General features: G+C 46.6%; 1 protein-coding gene across 3 annotated transcripts in view; it reads right to left on the bottom strand.

Annotated features, from left to right (window-relative positions):
* Window positions 1-18,456, bottom strand: part of NTRK3 (neurotrophic receptor tyrosine kinase 3) — a 409,192-nt gene extending 390,736 nt beyond the window's left edge. Inside the window, exon 1 of one of the 3 annotated variants that reach the window (XM_083411960.1) lies at window positions 17,730-18,456. In XM_083411960.1, the coding sequence (XP_083268086.1) occupies window positions 17,730-17,977 (248 nt within the window). In that variant the 5' untranslated portion in view covers window positions 17,978-18,456. The remainder of the gene's footprint in view (window positions 1-17,729) is intronic. The other 2 variants (XM_083411958.1, XM_083411959.1) reach the window with 2 other exon arrangements.
* Between the last annotated feature and the right edge of the window lie 215 nt (window positions 18,457-18,671).

Raw genomic sequence — 18,671 nt, 5'->3', positions numbered from 1 at the left:
CACTAGGCTTTTAAAAATCAGCTGCAGCGGCCCTGAGAAAGATACCAACTTTCTGAAGGCTTCCGATGAATGCATCATGGATGTGAGATATGAGGCTAGGTGGGAGCCAGAGGAGGGCATCCTTATTTATTTTAAGGACTGTGGTCCCCCGGGGGTAATCAGCCAAGGGTTGCAAATTGGCAGGGGACAGGGCCAGAGTAAAAAATGAGCAGGGCTGGATGGCCACCTGTCATGGATGCTTTAGCAGAGATTCCCGCATTGCAGCGGGTTGGACTAGATGACACTTGACGTCCCTTCCAACTCTACAATTCTATGATTCCATGAAATGTAGATGAGACCAACACCCCCTTTCTCACACACTTTCTGACATCTCTCACCCACTCACTGCCACCCTTCTCTCCCTCATTTACATATGTGCGTACTCAGTGACACCCCATTGCACAACTACACACTCATCCCTCTTTCTCACCCACACTCTCACTTCCCACCACCTCTCTCTCTCTCTCGGCCATCTCCCCCTCCCTCACACACAGCCCCCCATTTCCCCCCTTTTCTCCCCCTTACCACCCACTGGAGATCAGGCCAAAGGATGCACTAAACTGGGTTGAGGGAGGGAGGGCCGCAGGTTGCCCATCTGTCTCCCGAGGAACGATAACGCAATTTGCTTTCAAGGCCGAGCTTTCGAGCATCTGCCGCCGGCCTTGAGAAACAGTCTCTCCAAACGCCCCCTTCCCCCTTTTAGTTTTGGCTGTTCGACGAGACAAACAGCACCTCAGAGACCAAAACGCTCGCCCTTTTATCCGCCATGACGCAAGAGAGTAGGTTCAGATGGCTGTTGTTTTGCAGAGAGGGTAGGTAGGTGGCACTCTTCCCCACCCAGACAGAGTCCCTATGGAGAAGAAATACGCACAGGGAGGAAGGGTGGTGGGATGAGGCAGCCAGCAGGGTCCTCACTCCAGAGCTACAGCTGAAGCAGAGAAGTAAGAGATGGCCAGATGGCCCAACTCCTCTACGCCAGCTTCCTCCCCACGCACACTGCTAGGGTACCAGCATCCCTCCCACAGCATCACATAGCAAGCAGAGAATGTGAGAACTGCCCTACACAGCACCAAATGTTATAACGACAGCAACACCATAGGAGGGGGGTGGGTAGGGTTGGGTTTGCTGAATGGAGACTGGGCTCCCTAGTCGATTCATTAAAACAAACATCTTGTGCATTTTAGAAGGTGCAGGCATCACTAAGTTAGGCAACTAGCTGCTCGATCCAGCCTCCGTGAGCTATCTCTGCGCCCCTCTGGATAGGCATAAACTTGAAGCGCCCCCCTGGATTATAGCAGACTGAACTAAAAAGCAAAGGGCTCTTTCAGCCCTGCACCTCGGGTGTTACCAATGGCAGAATTTCCCCCTTGTCAAGATCATCACTCCTGCTGCCATTAGCCTCCTTTTGGGCTTTTCTCTGGGATAGAGATGCTGAGTTGCATAGCCTGAAAAGGCTACAAGACCTCATGCTGGGGGTGGAAGAGGGGGGGTGTTAAAGAAGCCCTTTTCCTACAGGTCAGGGAGACAGTGGCCTCCCTTTAAATCACTGTGATACTACTTTGAACCGGCATGGCTTCCCCCAAAGAATCCTGGGAAGTGTAGTTTGTTAAGGGTGCTGAGAACTGCTAGGAGACCACCTTCCCAGAACTACAGTTATTTCCAGAGCAGTATAACAGTCAAACCCTTTCCCCAGGAAACCTTGGGAATTTTAGCTCTGGGACGGGAATAGGGGTCTCGTAACTACACAGTGGGTGACGCTGTGGGTTAAACCACAGAGCCTAGGGCTTGCCGATCAGAAGGTTGGTGGCTTGAATCCCCGCGACAGGGTGAGCTCCTGTTGCTCAGTCCCAGCTCCTGCCAACCTAGCAGTTCAAAAGCACGTCAAAGTGCAAGTAGATAAATAGGGACCGCTCCGGCGGAAAGGTAAATGGTGTTTCCGGGTGCTGCTCTGGTTCACCACAAGTGGCTTAGTCATGCTGGCCACATGACCCGGAAGCTGTACGCCGGCTCCCTCGGCCAGTAAACCGAGATGAGCGCCGCAACCCCAGAGTGGTCCGCGACTGGACCTAACGGTCAGGGGTCCCTTTACCTTTACCAACACTCTTAGCATATTACGCCTCCCAGAATTCTCTGGGAGAAGTCATGTGTGTGTAAAGTGGTGCCATAGCACTTTAAATGCATGGTGAGAATGTGATTATTGTCACTTCAACCCAAGCTCAAATTCATGGTCAACCAGAGACCCACAGATGGTGGTGGACTAGGGCGCCCATCATCTCATGGGCACGGGTGAGGGAGAGCAGCATTCAGAACCTCAGTCCTGGAGACTCTCATACCTGCCAACATTTCTCCGATGAAAATAGGGACATCCTATTCCATAATAATAATAATTTTTTTTTACTATTTAGACCCCGCCCATCTGACTGGGTTGCCCCAGCCACTCAGGGCTGCTTCTAACATATATAAAAACATAATAGAACATTACACATTAAAAATGTCCCTATACAGGGCTGCCTTCAGATGTCTTCTAAAGCTTGTATAGTTACTCTTTGGCTCAGGGGTTGAATTACTCCATACCCTCCAACATTTCTCTGATGAAAATAAGGATGTCCTAAGGAAAAGCAGGACATTCCAGGATCAAATCAGAAACCAGGACGCCTTCTGTATATCCAGGACTTTCCCTGGAAAATAACACTTGGAGGGTGTGAATGCTGTGCGCGGGCAGAAAAGGGTTACCCAGCCCTAATCTTGAGCAACGTCTAAGCTTAAGAGCAGCTACCCAAATGCACTCCAAGCAGACATTTGCTCAACTTCCGCCTGTTCAAGAAGGGGCTTCCACAGACTCCCAAGGCAGCTTGCACCACTGTTTTCAGAAGGACAGGCTCACACATGCAAGTCATTCATGGACCTGTTGCATTAAGTGGGGATTTCATTTAAATTAGTGGAAGAAACCACAGAGAGTCTCTACCAGCCAGAGTGGACAATACTGAAGTAAACAGATGAATGGTATGAAGCAGCTTTTTATATTCCTAGGTTTGCATTTGTGCATATGACATTGTCATTCCATGGTAGGTAGATCATTCATAGCAACCGACATAAATCAACCCTAAACCTTATTCATAAGGTCTACTCTTAGAATTCTCTAAACTGTTTGTGGATATTGAAATCGGGATGGAGCATTTATATTATTATTATTATTATTATTATTATTATTATTATTATTATTATTACCACTACTACTACTATTGTGCTAAATATTCTGCAGAGGAGAGATTAAGATTCCCTACAGTTCAGAAAACGCTAAAGAAAAAGAAATGGAACTTTGGTGGGGAAATCTGCCAGAAAAATTAATTTCTGAGATGTTTTGGATCAGCTGTATTTTTCCTATATAGACTGTATACACATTCCAGCTATGTCAAGCAAAGCCACCAAACGTGTGTTGTGTGCACATGCATATAAACACACACACGCTTAAAACTACACAGCCAATCAGAACACGTACTACCTCAGTAGACATCATTTAATATCTCTTGTAAAGCACTTAGAGGTTTTAATACAAACAAGCAGCATGTAAATTTTCTTAATAAAATAAGATGAAATCATGCCACTCTGCCTGGTTGCTAAGCAACGCCTCCACCAGTCCCCCTCTTGGCTAGTTGACTTAGCCAAGTACAGTAGTAACCGTTTAAACACTTCAAGTTGCAGATGGAATGATCTCTGCTGCGGCACTTCCAAGTACTAGCTGTAGTAGTGGTGTTGTTGGGATTCAAATGCAGAATTCATATTGTATTTCTCGCATCGATTCCTTCTTGTTGGGATTTTGTAAACCACTTAGTAATTTCTGATGAAATACAAAGTGGCGTATAAATTAATTAAATAAATGCCAGGAGGGCCACAGGCTTCCCACCCCTGCCTTATAATTACTGCCCCAGACTTTGTTTCAAACACATAGCAACTCATGAGAAAAGGGGAGAAAAGGTCTTGAAGAAGAAAGTGGGCGACATGTGGGGGGGTTTTTTGGCCTAATATCATGTGGGTGTCACAGAAAGCAGAGGGGAACGAGGGGGTGCCCACCTACATTTGGCTTGAGTGCCACTTAGTGCTGACATTTCAGCTCCAAACATATTACCCCAAAGGCAATGCAGACAGAAAAAAGACCCCCAATCCTTATATTATGCTAAATGAATTCACTTTGCCTCTTCCTGACCCCAAAGACCAGACCACAGAATCACAGATGTATAGTTGTATAGGCTGTGTAGTTACTTATCTCCTTGGCTTGGGGGTCATAGAATTGTAGAATCATAGAGTTGGAAGGGACCTTGAGGATTATCTAGTCCAACCCCCTACAATGCAGGAATATGCAGCTGTCCCATATGAGGACTGAACCTGCCATCTGATATTTTGGATCTTTTTTTACCTGTCCTGGATGCTGACCACCATCCTCACTGAACCATACCATCTGTCTGTGACTCCACTCCACCCAATATATCTTAAGGAAAGAGGTTCAGTCTAGCCTTCCTCCTGATAATGTTGTTTTTTCCACAAGCATGGAGGTGCATTTACATTCTGAGATGTGCACACACAGCAACAGACACACACAGAGAGAGAGCTTGAAATGATACAGCCCAGAAAAAGCTTTACTGCTTGACACAAAAATTGATAAACTGGCCCTTAAGCCTCCAAGATGCTTGGGGCGATGGCAAACAGAAAGCTTTTGTTTGGCTTTCCTAACATTTTGATGTCAACACCACTTGTCTTCAACAAGGAAGGGGGCATTGTGCGGTCCTGGTACAAATGGGAACTGCAGCCCTCCCCAGCCCATACAGTGACATCATCTGCTACCACCATTAAAAAAACAAAAAGCCAGGAGTAAAATTGGCAAGCCTCCCTGCACCCCAAACCAACCTCAGCACCCAGAGCTGGCAAAACTGACCAGCTCTGTCATTCCCCGCACCCCAAAGTTGCTGCAAAGGTGGGAGGAGAGCCTTCTCCATTTCACAGGTGCTTTAAAAATATATTACATTATATATCGCCGCCTGCTCCAACATTTATGTGCCTACATGGCGAAGCTGACAAGCCTTTCCCCCTCACCTCTGCAGCAATTCCCCCGAAGTCTGCTGAGACTGATGAAGCTTGTCAGGTTCGCCAGCCTTACTCTGACCAGCTCCTGAAACAGAGGGGGGAAACCTGGTTGATTCCCCCCCCTACTTTTTATAACCATGGGCATAGCCAGGACTTATGTTGGGGCGGGGGAGGGCAGGACTGAGCTACCTGTGATGCGATTGGTCAGTTAGCAGAAGCCACACCTGTCACTCAGTCAGGCTGCCAGTTGTGTCACCAGAATGCGCCACAACATCATCTAAGTGACCTTTCAAATATTCTGATTATTTCTACTTTTAGTTAAGTACAGTGGTACCTCGGGTTAAGTACTTAATTTGTTCTGGAGGTCCGTTCTTAACCTGAAACTGTTCTTAACCTGAAGCACCACTTTAGCTAATGGGGCCTCCTGCTGCCACCGCGCTGCTAGAGCACAATTTCTGTTCTCATCCTGAAGCAAAGTTCTTAACCTGAAGCACTATTCCTGGGTTAGCGGAGTCTGTAACCTGAAGCATATGTAACCTGAAGCATATGTAACCCAAGGCACCACTGTATTTTTATTTACTTGGTTTAGGGGAGGCTGCTGGTCCCCTGTCCCCCCCACCTGTGGCTATGTCCATATTTCTAACCACCACCAATAGCAATGGCAATAGGAACGGCAGCAAGGAAGAGGAGAGGACCACTGGGTCTAGAGAGGCTTATTTCATCCCATTACTAACAACTTCCATGAATGCATACATCATACTTTTCCATCATAAAAATGCAGAAGGCAGCTTACAATAGGCTCATAAAAATAAATTACATGCGTGCGCACACAAACCCCATCCCTAAGACAAGAATGAAATAGCAGTAAATAATGAAAATCGCTAATCAGCAACCAAAAAAGGGGGATATAAAAGCCATTGTTGCTCATTATAAGCTACAGAAAATCGGACCATATTAGCCAGAGATCTACATTATAACAATGATGGCACCAGGTCAACTACCGTCAGAACCTAAGAAGAGATCCTATCTAGTCCAGCATCCTATTCTCACAGTGGCCAACCAGATGTGCTAAGGGGAAGCCCACAAGCAGACCTTGATCACAACAGCTTTGCCCCCACTTGCAGTTCCCAATAACTGGTTTTCAGAGGCATGCCCTCTCTGAAAATGGAGGGAGGGCATACAAGAGTCAAGGCACCACTATTGAAGAGAGCCTTTTGCTGTCACCTACTCGCTTGAGTTCTGATGGAAAGGAAATCCATAGAGCCTCACTTGCCAGTGTTAATGAGCAACCAATTTGTATGGGACATAATGGGCTTCTGGGCATTCACCATTCCACAGCCACAAGTGAGACAATAGTACTACAGTGGTACCTCGGGTTAGATACTTAATTCATTCCGGAGATCCTTTCTTAACCTGAAACTGTTCTTAACCTGAAGCACCACTTTAGCTCATGGTGTGCTGCCGCTGTGCTGCCACAGCATGATTTCTGTTCTCATCCTGAAGCAAAGTTATTAACCTGAAGCACTATTTCTGGGTTAGCGGAGTCTGTAACCTGAAGCGTATGTAACCTGAAGCATATGTAACCCAAGGTACCACTGTATAGGCAATTCACACCAAAAAGGGCTGCACTGCAATGGCAGTGAGGATCTGAAAATGTCATGAAAAGAATTGCCTGGTTGTCAAAAAGGAGACATAACCATTATATATGAAAATATTTCAATTTTTTAAGAGAGAGAGAGAGATAAATGCCTAGTGGAGAAGCACCCACAATATACTGCTTCCTGAGATTCCTCTGTTGTCAGTCCATTTCACGTCAGGATTTAGGTGGGGATCTCATGTTTAAATGATGCCCTGGCCACTACATTTAGAAGACTAGCATATCAAGGAGAATGAAAGACCAGAGCTCTCTTCCCAGTATGTAAGTTCTGCAGGCAGTTTTTAACTAGAGGTTGCCGCAGCTATCAACAACCACAAAATCTGCAGCGTGACAACAGTCTTACATTTTTATGTATATGGGAAGATATGCGAAAGCATTTAAACAGGAAAGCTTTTCAACATGCAATCTGAAATGCTACAGCTGAGCATCACACGAAGCTGCTGAGCATGTGTTTAAGCTCAAGATTGAAAGCTGGTGTAGAACCAGGAAGCGCCTTATCCAGAGTCAGGCCATTGGTCCATCTAGCTCCTATTGTCTACACTGACTGGTCTCCAGGGTTTCAGATACGAGTCTTACCCAGTCCTACCCAGAAATGGCATAGATTAGGCCTAGGACTGGTTTGGGATGCTTTCTCAAAAAGAATCTTGGAAATTTGTGGGGATGCAGAATATCAGCTGCAATAGGAAAACTGACTTTCAAGGAAGCTTGTCCACCACTACTGATCTATTTTCTTAAGCAACTCCTGGGAAGCTGTCAGAGAACCGTGGGCTTCTCTAGGACGCAGCTTGAAAACCATTGCCCCAACTGATTAAATAAAGCAAATGAGCCAGGCTAAGCACACACTTTGTCTGAAGTTTAATGAATGGGAACTGCAAACATAACTCATAGCCAACAGTCCACAGGCCTTGGATTCTGCCAATGCATCAAAGGTCAACATGCATCTTGTAGAAAGACAATGTGGTCCTTGTGAGGAGGTGAAGATCAGCATTGTTTGTTGGTTATACAAGGTTTGTCCGAAGGAGGGAGGGAAGGAGAGACAAAACATCAGGTCTCCTGAGAGAATGCTCAGGTAACTGGTGCTCAGTGATGTCCTGTCCTCTGGAACAGCTGTTCACCCAAGGATTACGCCCAGCTCTACATGACAACAGATAATGGCTCTGCTCCTGTGACTCCCAAGGGACAAGAAGAGCTTAATGGCTCACAGTTGAGACATGATCCCTGGAATCATAAAGACAGAACTATCTGCAGCATTTTTGGGAAAGAAGACTCAGGTCTCCAGCTATTCAACAGAAAGCCATGAGAACCACACTCCTGCACAAGAGGGCTCTGCCTGCTTTTCCTAGGAAGCCCAGCTAGCTCATTAAAGCAGTGTTGCCCCAACATCTGATAAGAGACACATTTTTCCCTATTAAAATTGGAGGTTCCCTGCACCCTTAACCTCATAAAGGGTTCTTTTTAAAGGGGGTAAGTATTGCCCACTGGTAGAAGAGAACCCCTCTCTCCTTGTGTCTCTGCACAAGTCAGTGTTTGTTAGGAGGAAGGAAGCCCTGAACGTCTACTCATGCAGAGGTACACCGGGTAAGTCATCCCTGTTGTCATGCATTGGTGGGAGAATGCTCTGAACGCACCCTGATAAAGGAGGGGCTGAAGGCTTGCTGTTGCTGTGCTCTTCCTCCAAGAAACTCAGGCTATTGGGCATAGTCATCACCACTGCATCTACTCACAACAACCTTGTGAGGTAGGTTAGACAGGGAGAAAATGCAGTCCAAGCAAGGTCACTGATTGAGCTTCATGGCCAAGGGTGGGGTTTAAACCTCTCTTTCACACACACCCAAGTAAATTATAATAGAGAGGAGAGAAGGTAAGACTAAGCTCATGAATGCACTGTGGGTGAACACTTTGGGCTCAGAAAAGGCCTTAACATCTCACTTCACACTAGCAAGTGTATCATGGATATCAGTGGTGCACATCTGGGAATCAGCTTTTTAAGCTCTCTGCACACAGCAGGGGTGAGGAAAATTTATTCAGGCTGGGGGCCACATTCTCCTGCCAGAGGCCACATACAAGTGACAGACAAGGCCAGAGGCAAGAGTGGGCAGAGCAATTAATAAAAAGTTTGCCTTGGTACAGTAGGCTACTTTCAGCAAGCATTCAAACTTCTGTTTCTCTATTCTCCACAAAAGCAATCAACGTAGGAACAAAGGAAGCTACAAGGGACTGAGTCAGACCATTGGTCCATCCAGCTCTACCCTGACTGCCTTCTTCTCTCCAGGATTTCAGAGAAGTGTGTCTCCCAACCCTGCCTGGAGATGTCAGGGATTGAACTGGGCTAATAATAATAATAATAATAATAATAACAACAACAATAATAATAATAATTTATTGTTCTTTATACCACACCCATCTGACTGGGTTTCCTCAGCCACTCTGGGAAGCTCCCAACAGAATATTATTATTATTAATAATAAAAGTGATAAAAGATCAACACGGCTGACATCAGATGTCTTCTAAAAATCAGATAGTTGTTTATTTCCTTGACATCTGATGGGAGGGTGTTCCACAGGGCTGGTGCCACTACCAAGAAGGCCCTCTGCCTGGTCCCCTGTAACCTCACTTCTCACAGGGAGGGAACTGCCAGAAGGCCCTCGGAGCTGGACTTCAGTGTCCAGGCTGAACGATGGGGGTGGAGATGCACCTTCAGGTATACTGGGCTGAGACCATTCAGGGCATTCAGGTATACTGGGCTGAGACCATTCAGGGCTGAGACCAACACTTTGAATTGTGCTCGGAAATGTACTTCCTCAATACAAAGCAGATGCTCTACCACTGAGCTACAGTTCATCCATCAGGAGGGGGACAGGGCAGTTGTGAATCTACACTGTCTTCTACTCTGCCCTGTGTGTGCTGGCAAAAATAAATAAATAAAAGTCTAGTGATTCGTCAGACCTCCTCCACCTTAGACAGACACAAGGCATCATCTCTCAGAAAGCTTCTGAGTTCTCACTAAGTAACACTCTCCCAGCCCACACCTCTCTTTCTCAGACTCTCCCACTCCCTCCGGTTGCCCCTGACCTTGGTTCTCTTTTGCAGCACACAATAGCATACAGCACTTGCTTCGCCCCCGACAAAAATGACGGCTTCGCGATCGAGGAGGAGAGAGCAGAAGGAGAAGAGGAGAGGACGAGAAATGGGGGGGGGGGAGAGAGAGAGAAGGAAAAACCCATCCAAAGCAGAACGTTAATTAATTGAGGCTTTTGTTCAATTTCTCAACAAGCATTTAAATGAGCAGACTGAGTTACACCGAGGATGATCATATCACACCGAGGCAACGGATGGTGCAGAGCAGCCAAATTTGGAAGGTGGCAGCAGGCTGGGGTCCTTTGCTTCAAGGGGGAAGTGCCTGGGCTTTTGCCAGTACCACCCCACCTTGCAGCCCCTCAGGCTGGTATCGCCATTCCAGTAGACACATCTGCAAGCAGCCATCAGAGGCACAACACAAACAGATGTTGTCACGGGGGTGTGATGGGGTAGTGGTTATGGTACAGCAGGGCTGGAGGTCTGCAGACAGTGGAGGCTGCTCCGTTTGGACAAACGGGGAGCTGCCCCACCAATCTCAGGCTGCTCTCAGCCAGTTCCTACTTGCCTACCTCCTTACTTAAAACCATTCCAGGAGATAGCAGTCTATCATCTTCCTTCTCCTTAATTTCAGTGTTGCCCTTGTAGAACCCAGGAGAGAGAAGGATAGGGATAAAATTAGAAATAGTTGGTTCCACCCAGGGCTTTTTTCAGCTGGAACTCACAAGAATTCAGTTCCAGCACCTCACCAGCTGCAAAGGGCACCAGCCACCACTGTCTGAAGCCCTCTAGATGCTGTTGGTTCCAATTCCCATCAGCTCCTTCTCCTTCAAGAATGGTCAATGGTCATGGATGATGGGCAAGCCCAACAACTTCTGGAGGGTCACAGGCTCTTCAGCCATGGTTTTACCATAACCACCACTGCCCAGTTGCATTGCCACCATTCTGCAGGCAGAAAGACAAGCAAAAGCAACGAAAACCCATTGCAACAAGGCAGCATGGCCATCAGATGCATCAGTTTCTGGCCAAGGTTCAACCAACACAATGAAATAAAGGCCTGGTTATGTTCTGGCCAGATTCAAATCTATATGCTTCCCAGATGCAGGAAGAAGCATGAGAACAGAGATGAGGGTCTCAGAACAGCTTTTTTTAAAAGAACCTCTCATAACCAGCACATTGATGACAGAAGAGAGACCAGTCAAGGTCATCAGTTGATCCTTTTGCCATATGCCAGGTGGAACAAGATGGAAACAGAAGGGTCACAGCAAAACGCTAGAGCACAGGCTCTACATACAAAATGTTTCAGGTTCAGTCTTCAGCATGCCCAGATAGGACTGGGGAAGTCTCCTGGTCTGAAACCCTAGAGAGTCACTGCCAGTTAGTGCAGAGAATGTCAAGCTGGACAGATTCATGATCTCACTTGGTACAAGAAAGCTTCCTATGATCCTAACTTGGTGGCTGATTAACTGACCAGAAAGGTTCTTGCCCACTTCAGCCTACTCACATGCCAATGTTTTTCAACAACCTGTTACTCCATCTCCATTAACTTGCCCAATAATTCAAGGGAGGAGCTAAAGGAACTTCCATGAGATGTTGTTTAATCAGAAACTGTAATGGCAAACCACAAAATTCAGGAAGTACCAGCTGATGAGTGGGAACAGGGTGGAGCTATCACTGGAGCTTTGGCACAACAGGGGTAGTGGTTAAAGTATTGGGCTAGAACTTGGGCAAACAGGACTCAAAACCCATTCAGCCATGAAGCTCACTAGATTATCTTGGGCCAGCCGCTATCTCTCAGTCTACCCTTCCTCTCAGAGATATTTTTAGGATAAAATAAGAAAGGGGAGAAGCATCTGTGCCACCTTGAGCTCTGTGGATATGAAATGAATGGATGAATGGATATAGAATGATTAAGGTGCTTCCACTTGCAACAATCAAGCTAGTCCATCTGAACTGAAGGCAATCAACTTGAGGGATCAGTTCAGTGTTGATTGTGATTGTTTACTGCATATTTACATGTATATCCACCTTCCCTCCAAGGAGGGTGTCCCTTTTATGTCTTCATGACCTCCCTGTGAAGTAGTTTAGGTTGAGAGAAGATGGTTGGCCCATGGTTACTCAATGAGCTTCACAGCTGAGTCCATCCAGTCTTCATCTGACACTTTAACCACTGGATTGGAAGGACAGATGAGCAGGAAGCCAAGAATGTATGGATGCCCAATCTTACCTCTACCACAAACTCTTTAGGTGACCTCAGGCAAGCTGCTTTATATAGGCTACACCACCACCTGCTTCCCACAATAGGGAGTTAATGCTGAACTTCCTGCACAGGGGTTGTTGTAAAGTTTACAAGCTAATGTATGCTTTGCAATTTGAACACTTCTAAAGTGTCATATAAATGCGATTATGAGGTCTGGCAGGCTGATTCAGCATGATTGATGACACAAACGCTTTGCATGGAAGCACCTTAATCCATCACTCAGCACCAGGACACATGCCTGAAATGTAGAAGGCATCTCCAGTTTAAAACTTCTGCCTCAGATCTTGAAGAGATGCTTCTGGTCAGAGTAGATCAAAGGTAACCAATGCAGTACTCTCCAGATGGTGCTGAACTATCATTCCTGATCACTGGCCATGATGGTTGGGGCTGATGGGACTTATAGTCCAAGAGCATCTAGAAGGTGCCACATTGGTTATTCCTGGGATATGTAGCACCAAGATAGATAGAGCGGTAACCAGGCTCTGTAAGGCAGCTTCTTACATATTTTTGTGGCGTGTGTGTATTACAGGCACACATGCCATAACAATGATAACATAACTATTTGACCATAATAAAGAACATCTGATGTTTAAAACCCAATAATCAGGATGGAGGCCTCCAGGGGATGGCCCAAGGCCAGAGAGAATAGAGCTGATTTCAAAATATAAGTTCTTGTGGTGAGGAGGCTCCCTCTCGCTTTTCTCTTTTGGCTATCATCTCCTCCCCAGTTGTTTTGAAGCCAAGCAGACTTCTGCCAAGACCCCTCCCCCCAAAAACCATACAAGCCAAACTCAACCTAATCAAGATTAGTGAAAGAACAAACACACAGCTCCACATCACCATATCAGAAAACATCATGGTTCCACCACTATGGCTAATATGGTATTGAGGGCACACAGTCAGGTTGCAGCCAACTCGCAGACCTTGGCTTGTAGATAGGCCTGTGGATTTATGAGCACCAGCTCTTTCTCTGCTGAGGAACAGTAAGAAGTTGACTTGCACCAAGTCAAACCACTGGTCAATCTGACTCAGCACTGTCTACCACTGGTCTTCAGCTAGTGGGTCGGGACCCACTACTGGCCTGATCCAAGGTGGGTCACAACAGAAGCGCTACCACCGTGCAAATATATGGTAAAAGATTACAAAATGGAGCCCCAAATGGAGGGAAGAATGCTCTTGAGCTCAGGTCCTACTTGAAGGTTTCCCAAAGGCATCTGAGTGGCCAGTGTAAAAGCAGGATGCTGGACCAGAAGGTCCATTGACCCAATCCAGCAGGCTTCTCCCTGTGTTCTTATGGTTGAAGACTACTGGCCTATACTGACTGGCAGTGGCCTCCCAGGGTTTGAGAGAGAGGGAGCAGTCTCTCTCAGCCCTACCTGAAGAAGCCAGTGAAAGAGCCCGGGTGTTCTCATATGCATAGCATGCCCCACCACTAAGCTGTGGTCCTTCCCCTTCCAGCTAGCCATCAGTATCTGTCAATATCTCTCCTCCACAATAAGTCAAGTACCTTTCTCTAACTCAACCTCTCAACCATGGGCCCTGTTTGCAGCTGACATTAGTAGGACGCTTTCTGAAGCAATCTTGCCTTAGACAGGATAACCCCAAAGTGGTGCTAGGTTTCCCATTCCAAGCTCTTGTAAGAACCAACCAAAGATGTTTTGCTGCGGAAGGGAAAGAACATGAGGGTGCCCCCTCCTGTTCTGAGGACAGAAGCCGATCAGTGAAGGCTGATCCATTAGGGTAAACAGCGCACTGACCTACCAACCTTAGTGAGCCCTTGCCATCTTGCTTACCAACATTCCAGAAAGTATCACTGACTGTCAGCTCCTCCTCCTTAAGTCTCAATGTTGCACCTGCAGGCCTCATCGGAGGAGAGGATGGAGACAGCACTAGGTTTAGTGGGCTCTGCTCCACCTACGGTTGGGCTCCTGCCTTCTCTGACCAACCAGTCCCAATAGGCACCAGCCCCCAATGGAGCTGCTTGGACTGGAAGCTGACTATTATTTCAACACTGGTGGTGGTGGGATTGCATCTACCTCCACACCAGAGGAAATAGGCCAAATTATGTGGGCCAAAACAGGCCCTGTGGCAATACAGGGGAATGGCAGGTGGAGGGGTTTGTGAGGAAAACCCTCAGCACCTGCCACCCGAGGCAGTTGCTTCAGTCTGCCTAAAGGCAGCACTGGAAAAGAAGGAAAAGGAAGGCTCGAGGTTATTTTGAAGAGCGGCTATCATTTTGATTTTTCGTTTCCCACACGAAAGCACCTACAGCCAATGAAAGTCTCCAGGTTTCATAATTCTCCAAAGCAAGTGGCCCCCACCAAGCAACACAGTTAATGAAATTAAAAGCCCCTAATTGGGCTTAAACAGAGAGACTGTTATCTCACAATAAACCAGTTAGGCCATCTTTAATGAAGAAAGCAGGTTACTCCATTTCACAGAGGGAAGTCCAGAGCAGGCGGTTCTCACATCTCCCTATCCCTTCACCCTGTCATCTGGGCTGTGCACCGTCTTACTGGGCAAATCAGGGGGCTTAAGCATAAAACGGAAGAAAGGAAAAGGTTGATCCCTTGATCTTCTCTCTGAACCCATTCATCTGCCATAACCTTGTGAGATGTTTCTTTTGTTAAAACAGTCCTCCACCCACCCAGACCGTAACCTCCTTTAATAAGCAGAGGATGGGAGGGAGAGAGGGGAAAATTGATAGTCTTTCCATAATTGCACATAGCATAATAGACAATGCAAGGGTCAATCTAATTCTGCATCCTGTTTCCCAGAGTGGCCAACCAGGTCCCCTTGAGCAGCCCACAAGCAAGGCTTGAAGGAATCAGCTATCTTTTGTTGTTTGTCATCAGCATCTGGCACTTGGTGGTAGACTGCCCCTGAACATGAAGTTCAGCTATTGTGATTGACAGCCACGGATAATGTTGCCATCCTTACGCATTTCCTAAGCACATTTAAAGGGTTGTTCCCACAGCTTTTCAAGAAAATAATTAATCTTCCTCCTTTGTCTTCTTAGCCCCAAACCATAATTTTGCAAAATATTACAACCAGGCTGTAAAACAACAACGGTGCCTTTTCCTGAGCGATTTGGAAAGGCTGAAGTTGGATCAAGGACAGATTCAATCCTCCAGTGAACCTGACAACTTCAGATCATTTCCTGACATTAAACAAGATTCTCTCTCTCTCTTTCTCAAAACACACACACATACAACCTCTGCTCATTCTGGAGTTTGAAAGGGCCCTCCATCTACTTTCCTAACAGCTTGATCAGCATTTTCAAAGCAGTCAAGTTATTTTCCGGATACAAAAGATTCACATAATCATATCTCCCCCAGCAGTCCAGATTATGATATAGACACGCTGGCTTAAATACACATGGAGCAAAATGCTAGAAATGGCTCTTTCGAGACATAGTTTCGTTTAGAGATTTGCGGGGGGGGGGGGGTGTCGCTAGTTCAAAGCACCTTCAAAGCGTGCTTTCGAAAGCTAAAAGGCCAAACCACACCAAACTGGGAATACATTACTTTCTTTTACTTTTCCCCCTAGCATTTCCTGGAAGACTCCTCATGCAGCAGAAAAATGGGGCACATCTGGGAACGGATGGTGGTGCTATACCCAGAGTAGGCTTCTCTGCTTTCATTGGGAGAATATTCAGTAAAGGGAGAATAGAAAATGGGCAACAAGGGGGCAGCTACAAAGGAACATACCGGGGGCTTCAAAAACAGCCACTTGCCCAGTCGCCTCTGGTGAGTTACCGTCACCTCCAGGTGACCACAAACAGGGAAGCTTTTGCAGACCGAAAGAGAATTCCTTCTTTCCTTTTTCTCCAGCCACCCAAGTCCCTGAAGTCTCGTAACTTTTGTAGATGTATTTGCCAGGCTGGGGCACACAGTCTTTCCTCTGTACAGAGACATCCCTGGAAAAGCATGCAGGGCCACTCCTGACAGCTTTAAAGACGGCCACGCCAGTTGTACAGTGCAGAAAAGATAAATTAATAAACGACGAGGTTGCCACGGCTCTCCAAATGAATGTTTGGGCCATTTCCCCAAAGCTGCACTTAGAGCACATCCTTTGGGTAAGGTGGGAGGGGGAAAGACAGAGGAGCATCCTTAAGGCACCTGTCTCCATCTTATGTCCTAGTCCTTCTATGATGTGTTGGGTACAACTGGGCTTTTAATTAACCAATAATCAAGCCCCCCCCCCCAATTGCTCAGTGCTGGCCTTCGTGCATTTGCTTGCCAAAGGAAAAATCATAAAGAAATGCACTTTCCTCACCCCCACACCCTAATTTGACTCCCACGGGCAACTTACTGAGGCTGCACAATAACCCTATTTCAATTAGCATTAGGCTAATGAAACGGCTCAGAGTTTTAGCATCGCCCAGCCCTCCCCAAAAAGGAAAAGATATATCTGCATTGTTGGAAACCGACACCATGCAGCGATCTCAGCAGATATGGCTCTTTTAAAAATAAAAATATACATACAGAATTAAAATCTAGATATATGGTGCTTGTAAGAAGAGTGGTAAGGATTGTCCCTCTCCCCCTTACTCTCCCTCCCTTACTTACTCACTCTTGCCTCTCTTAGGTCCATGGGCTTTTGCCTGAGATTTAACCACCAGGATCTCCTAACAAGCATAAAGGAACTTGGTTTTTTTTTATAAAAACAAAAACAATCACATTTGCTTTATTTATTTATTTTAAAGAGTCACTCCACTAAGAGTGTGTGTGTGTGTGTGTGTGTGTGTGTGTATTTCCCTGGTTCCACAACCCCCACCCCAGTGACTGTGAGATCAAAACATCCACTGCAAGAGGGGGGAAAGCTACAGGGAAGCTGCTCTGGCATTAGAGTCCTTGTTTGCAACAAACAACAACAACAAAATATATGCCACAATGTGATCTCGAATAAGCTACTTAAGGGACAGCCCTCCCTGTCTTATTTCCAAAATCTATGTGTGCATTGAAGAGAGAAAAGCTGCAGGGTCGGTGAAGCTCCTTTTTTTAAAAGAGAGAGAGAAGGCACAAACGAGGACACAGAAAGGAGAACTGGAGTGGAGAAAGAGGGAGAAAAAACCCATCCTATTATCATGGCAAGTCTCCCAAAGAGAGAGTGTGTGTGTTCCTCTTCGGACACAGTTAAAGCAAGCCGGAGACTGGAGGTTTCATCGTACATGATCTTCCAGACACATCTATGCACAGACACACACATAGCCAGAGCTTCCCTCTTCCTGAGGGTGCTAACAAACCCTTATTGACTTCATAGCCATGGCAAGTCTGATCCAAACTGTTGCTTTTTTCAGCAGGAGGAGGAGGGATGAGGAGGAGGGGGGGATTTGGAGGGGCCTCCCTCCCACCCTCCCTCCCACAGACACACACATATATTTTTTTGAAAGAGAACCAAAGGGAGATCTGCATTCAGTGAAATGCACATGCCCCAATCTTTATACACAGAGAACGAGAGCAATGGGAAGGGGCATCTATTCTATTCGGTACACAAGGCACCCCCATTATCCCCCTTTGCAAATATCACATGCATGTACTAATACACAGCTTTGGAGAGAGAGAAATGGGGAGGGATTTTTTTTTTGGGGGGGGGGGGTGAAGAAACAAGACTTACATCGAAGTGATATTCCTAGAGATGTCCGTGATGTTGATGCTGGTATTCCCGTTGCTCGTGCCTGAATCTTGCCCTTCCAAAAGGGGGAAGAGGTTCCCATCGTCCGGCTTTTTGCAATTGATCTCGGTCTTATTGCAAAGGCAGTTGGCAGGGCAACCCAAGACGGAAACCAAGAAGTCTCCCCAAATGCTCCAGAGCCAGAAAACCTTCCAAAAACTACATTTGGTCGGACAAAACAAGACATCCATCTTCGATTCGCTGTGGCTTTATTTCAGAAGAATTACTGATATATACAAAATAAAAATTTTAAAAAAAATTAAGCCTGATGGGGATCCAAAAGAGAGAGAGAGAGAGAGAGGAGGGGGGATGGAGAGAGAAAGAAATAAGAGGGGGGAGGTTGTGGAAAGGGAGGGGGAAAAGAGGGGAGGACACAGAGGAGAGGGGGAGAGAGAGAGAGGTTTTAAGGGAGAAGGGGGGCGAGGACAGGGGAGGAAGCAAAAAAAAAAAAAAAAAGACAAAACAAACCACCCTCAAGCGATCGGAGGCATGTAGAGAAAAAATCCTTCCGTCGATAGACTCATGATGGGCAGGTCGGCGAGGCTGGCTTATTCCCTCTACTGTAGCGGTGAGCGCTGCATCGCGGCTGGCTGGCTGGCTGGTGTGTGCGCGGTGCGGCTGGCGTTTCTCGGTGCCTTGTTGATCCACCGTAGCTCGCTCGCTCGCTGCTCTCCCAGAGACTTGTGAAGATTGCAACAGAAGAGGGGGGAAGGCAGCAGCAGCGGCAGCGAGGAGAGGAGGAGGAGGAGGAGGGAGAGGAGGAAAGGAAGAGAGAGAGAGAGAGAGGAGGGTGGGGGCGAAATATGATGGTGCTTAAAGTCACCAAGTCCCACCTACCGGGCAGAATTAAAATTGAAACACCTGCAAGAAAAAACGCCACGCAGA

This window comes from Podarcis tiliguerta (genome assembly GCF_965153285.1).
Source record: "Podarcis tiliguerta genome assembly, chromosome: 14".
NCBI lineage: Eukaryota > Metazoa > Chordata > Lepidosauria > Squamata > Lacertidae > Podarcis > Podarcis tiliguerta.
This window is presented reverse-complemented; position numbering and strand designations above follow the sequence as displayed.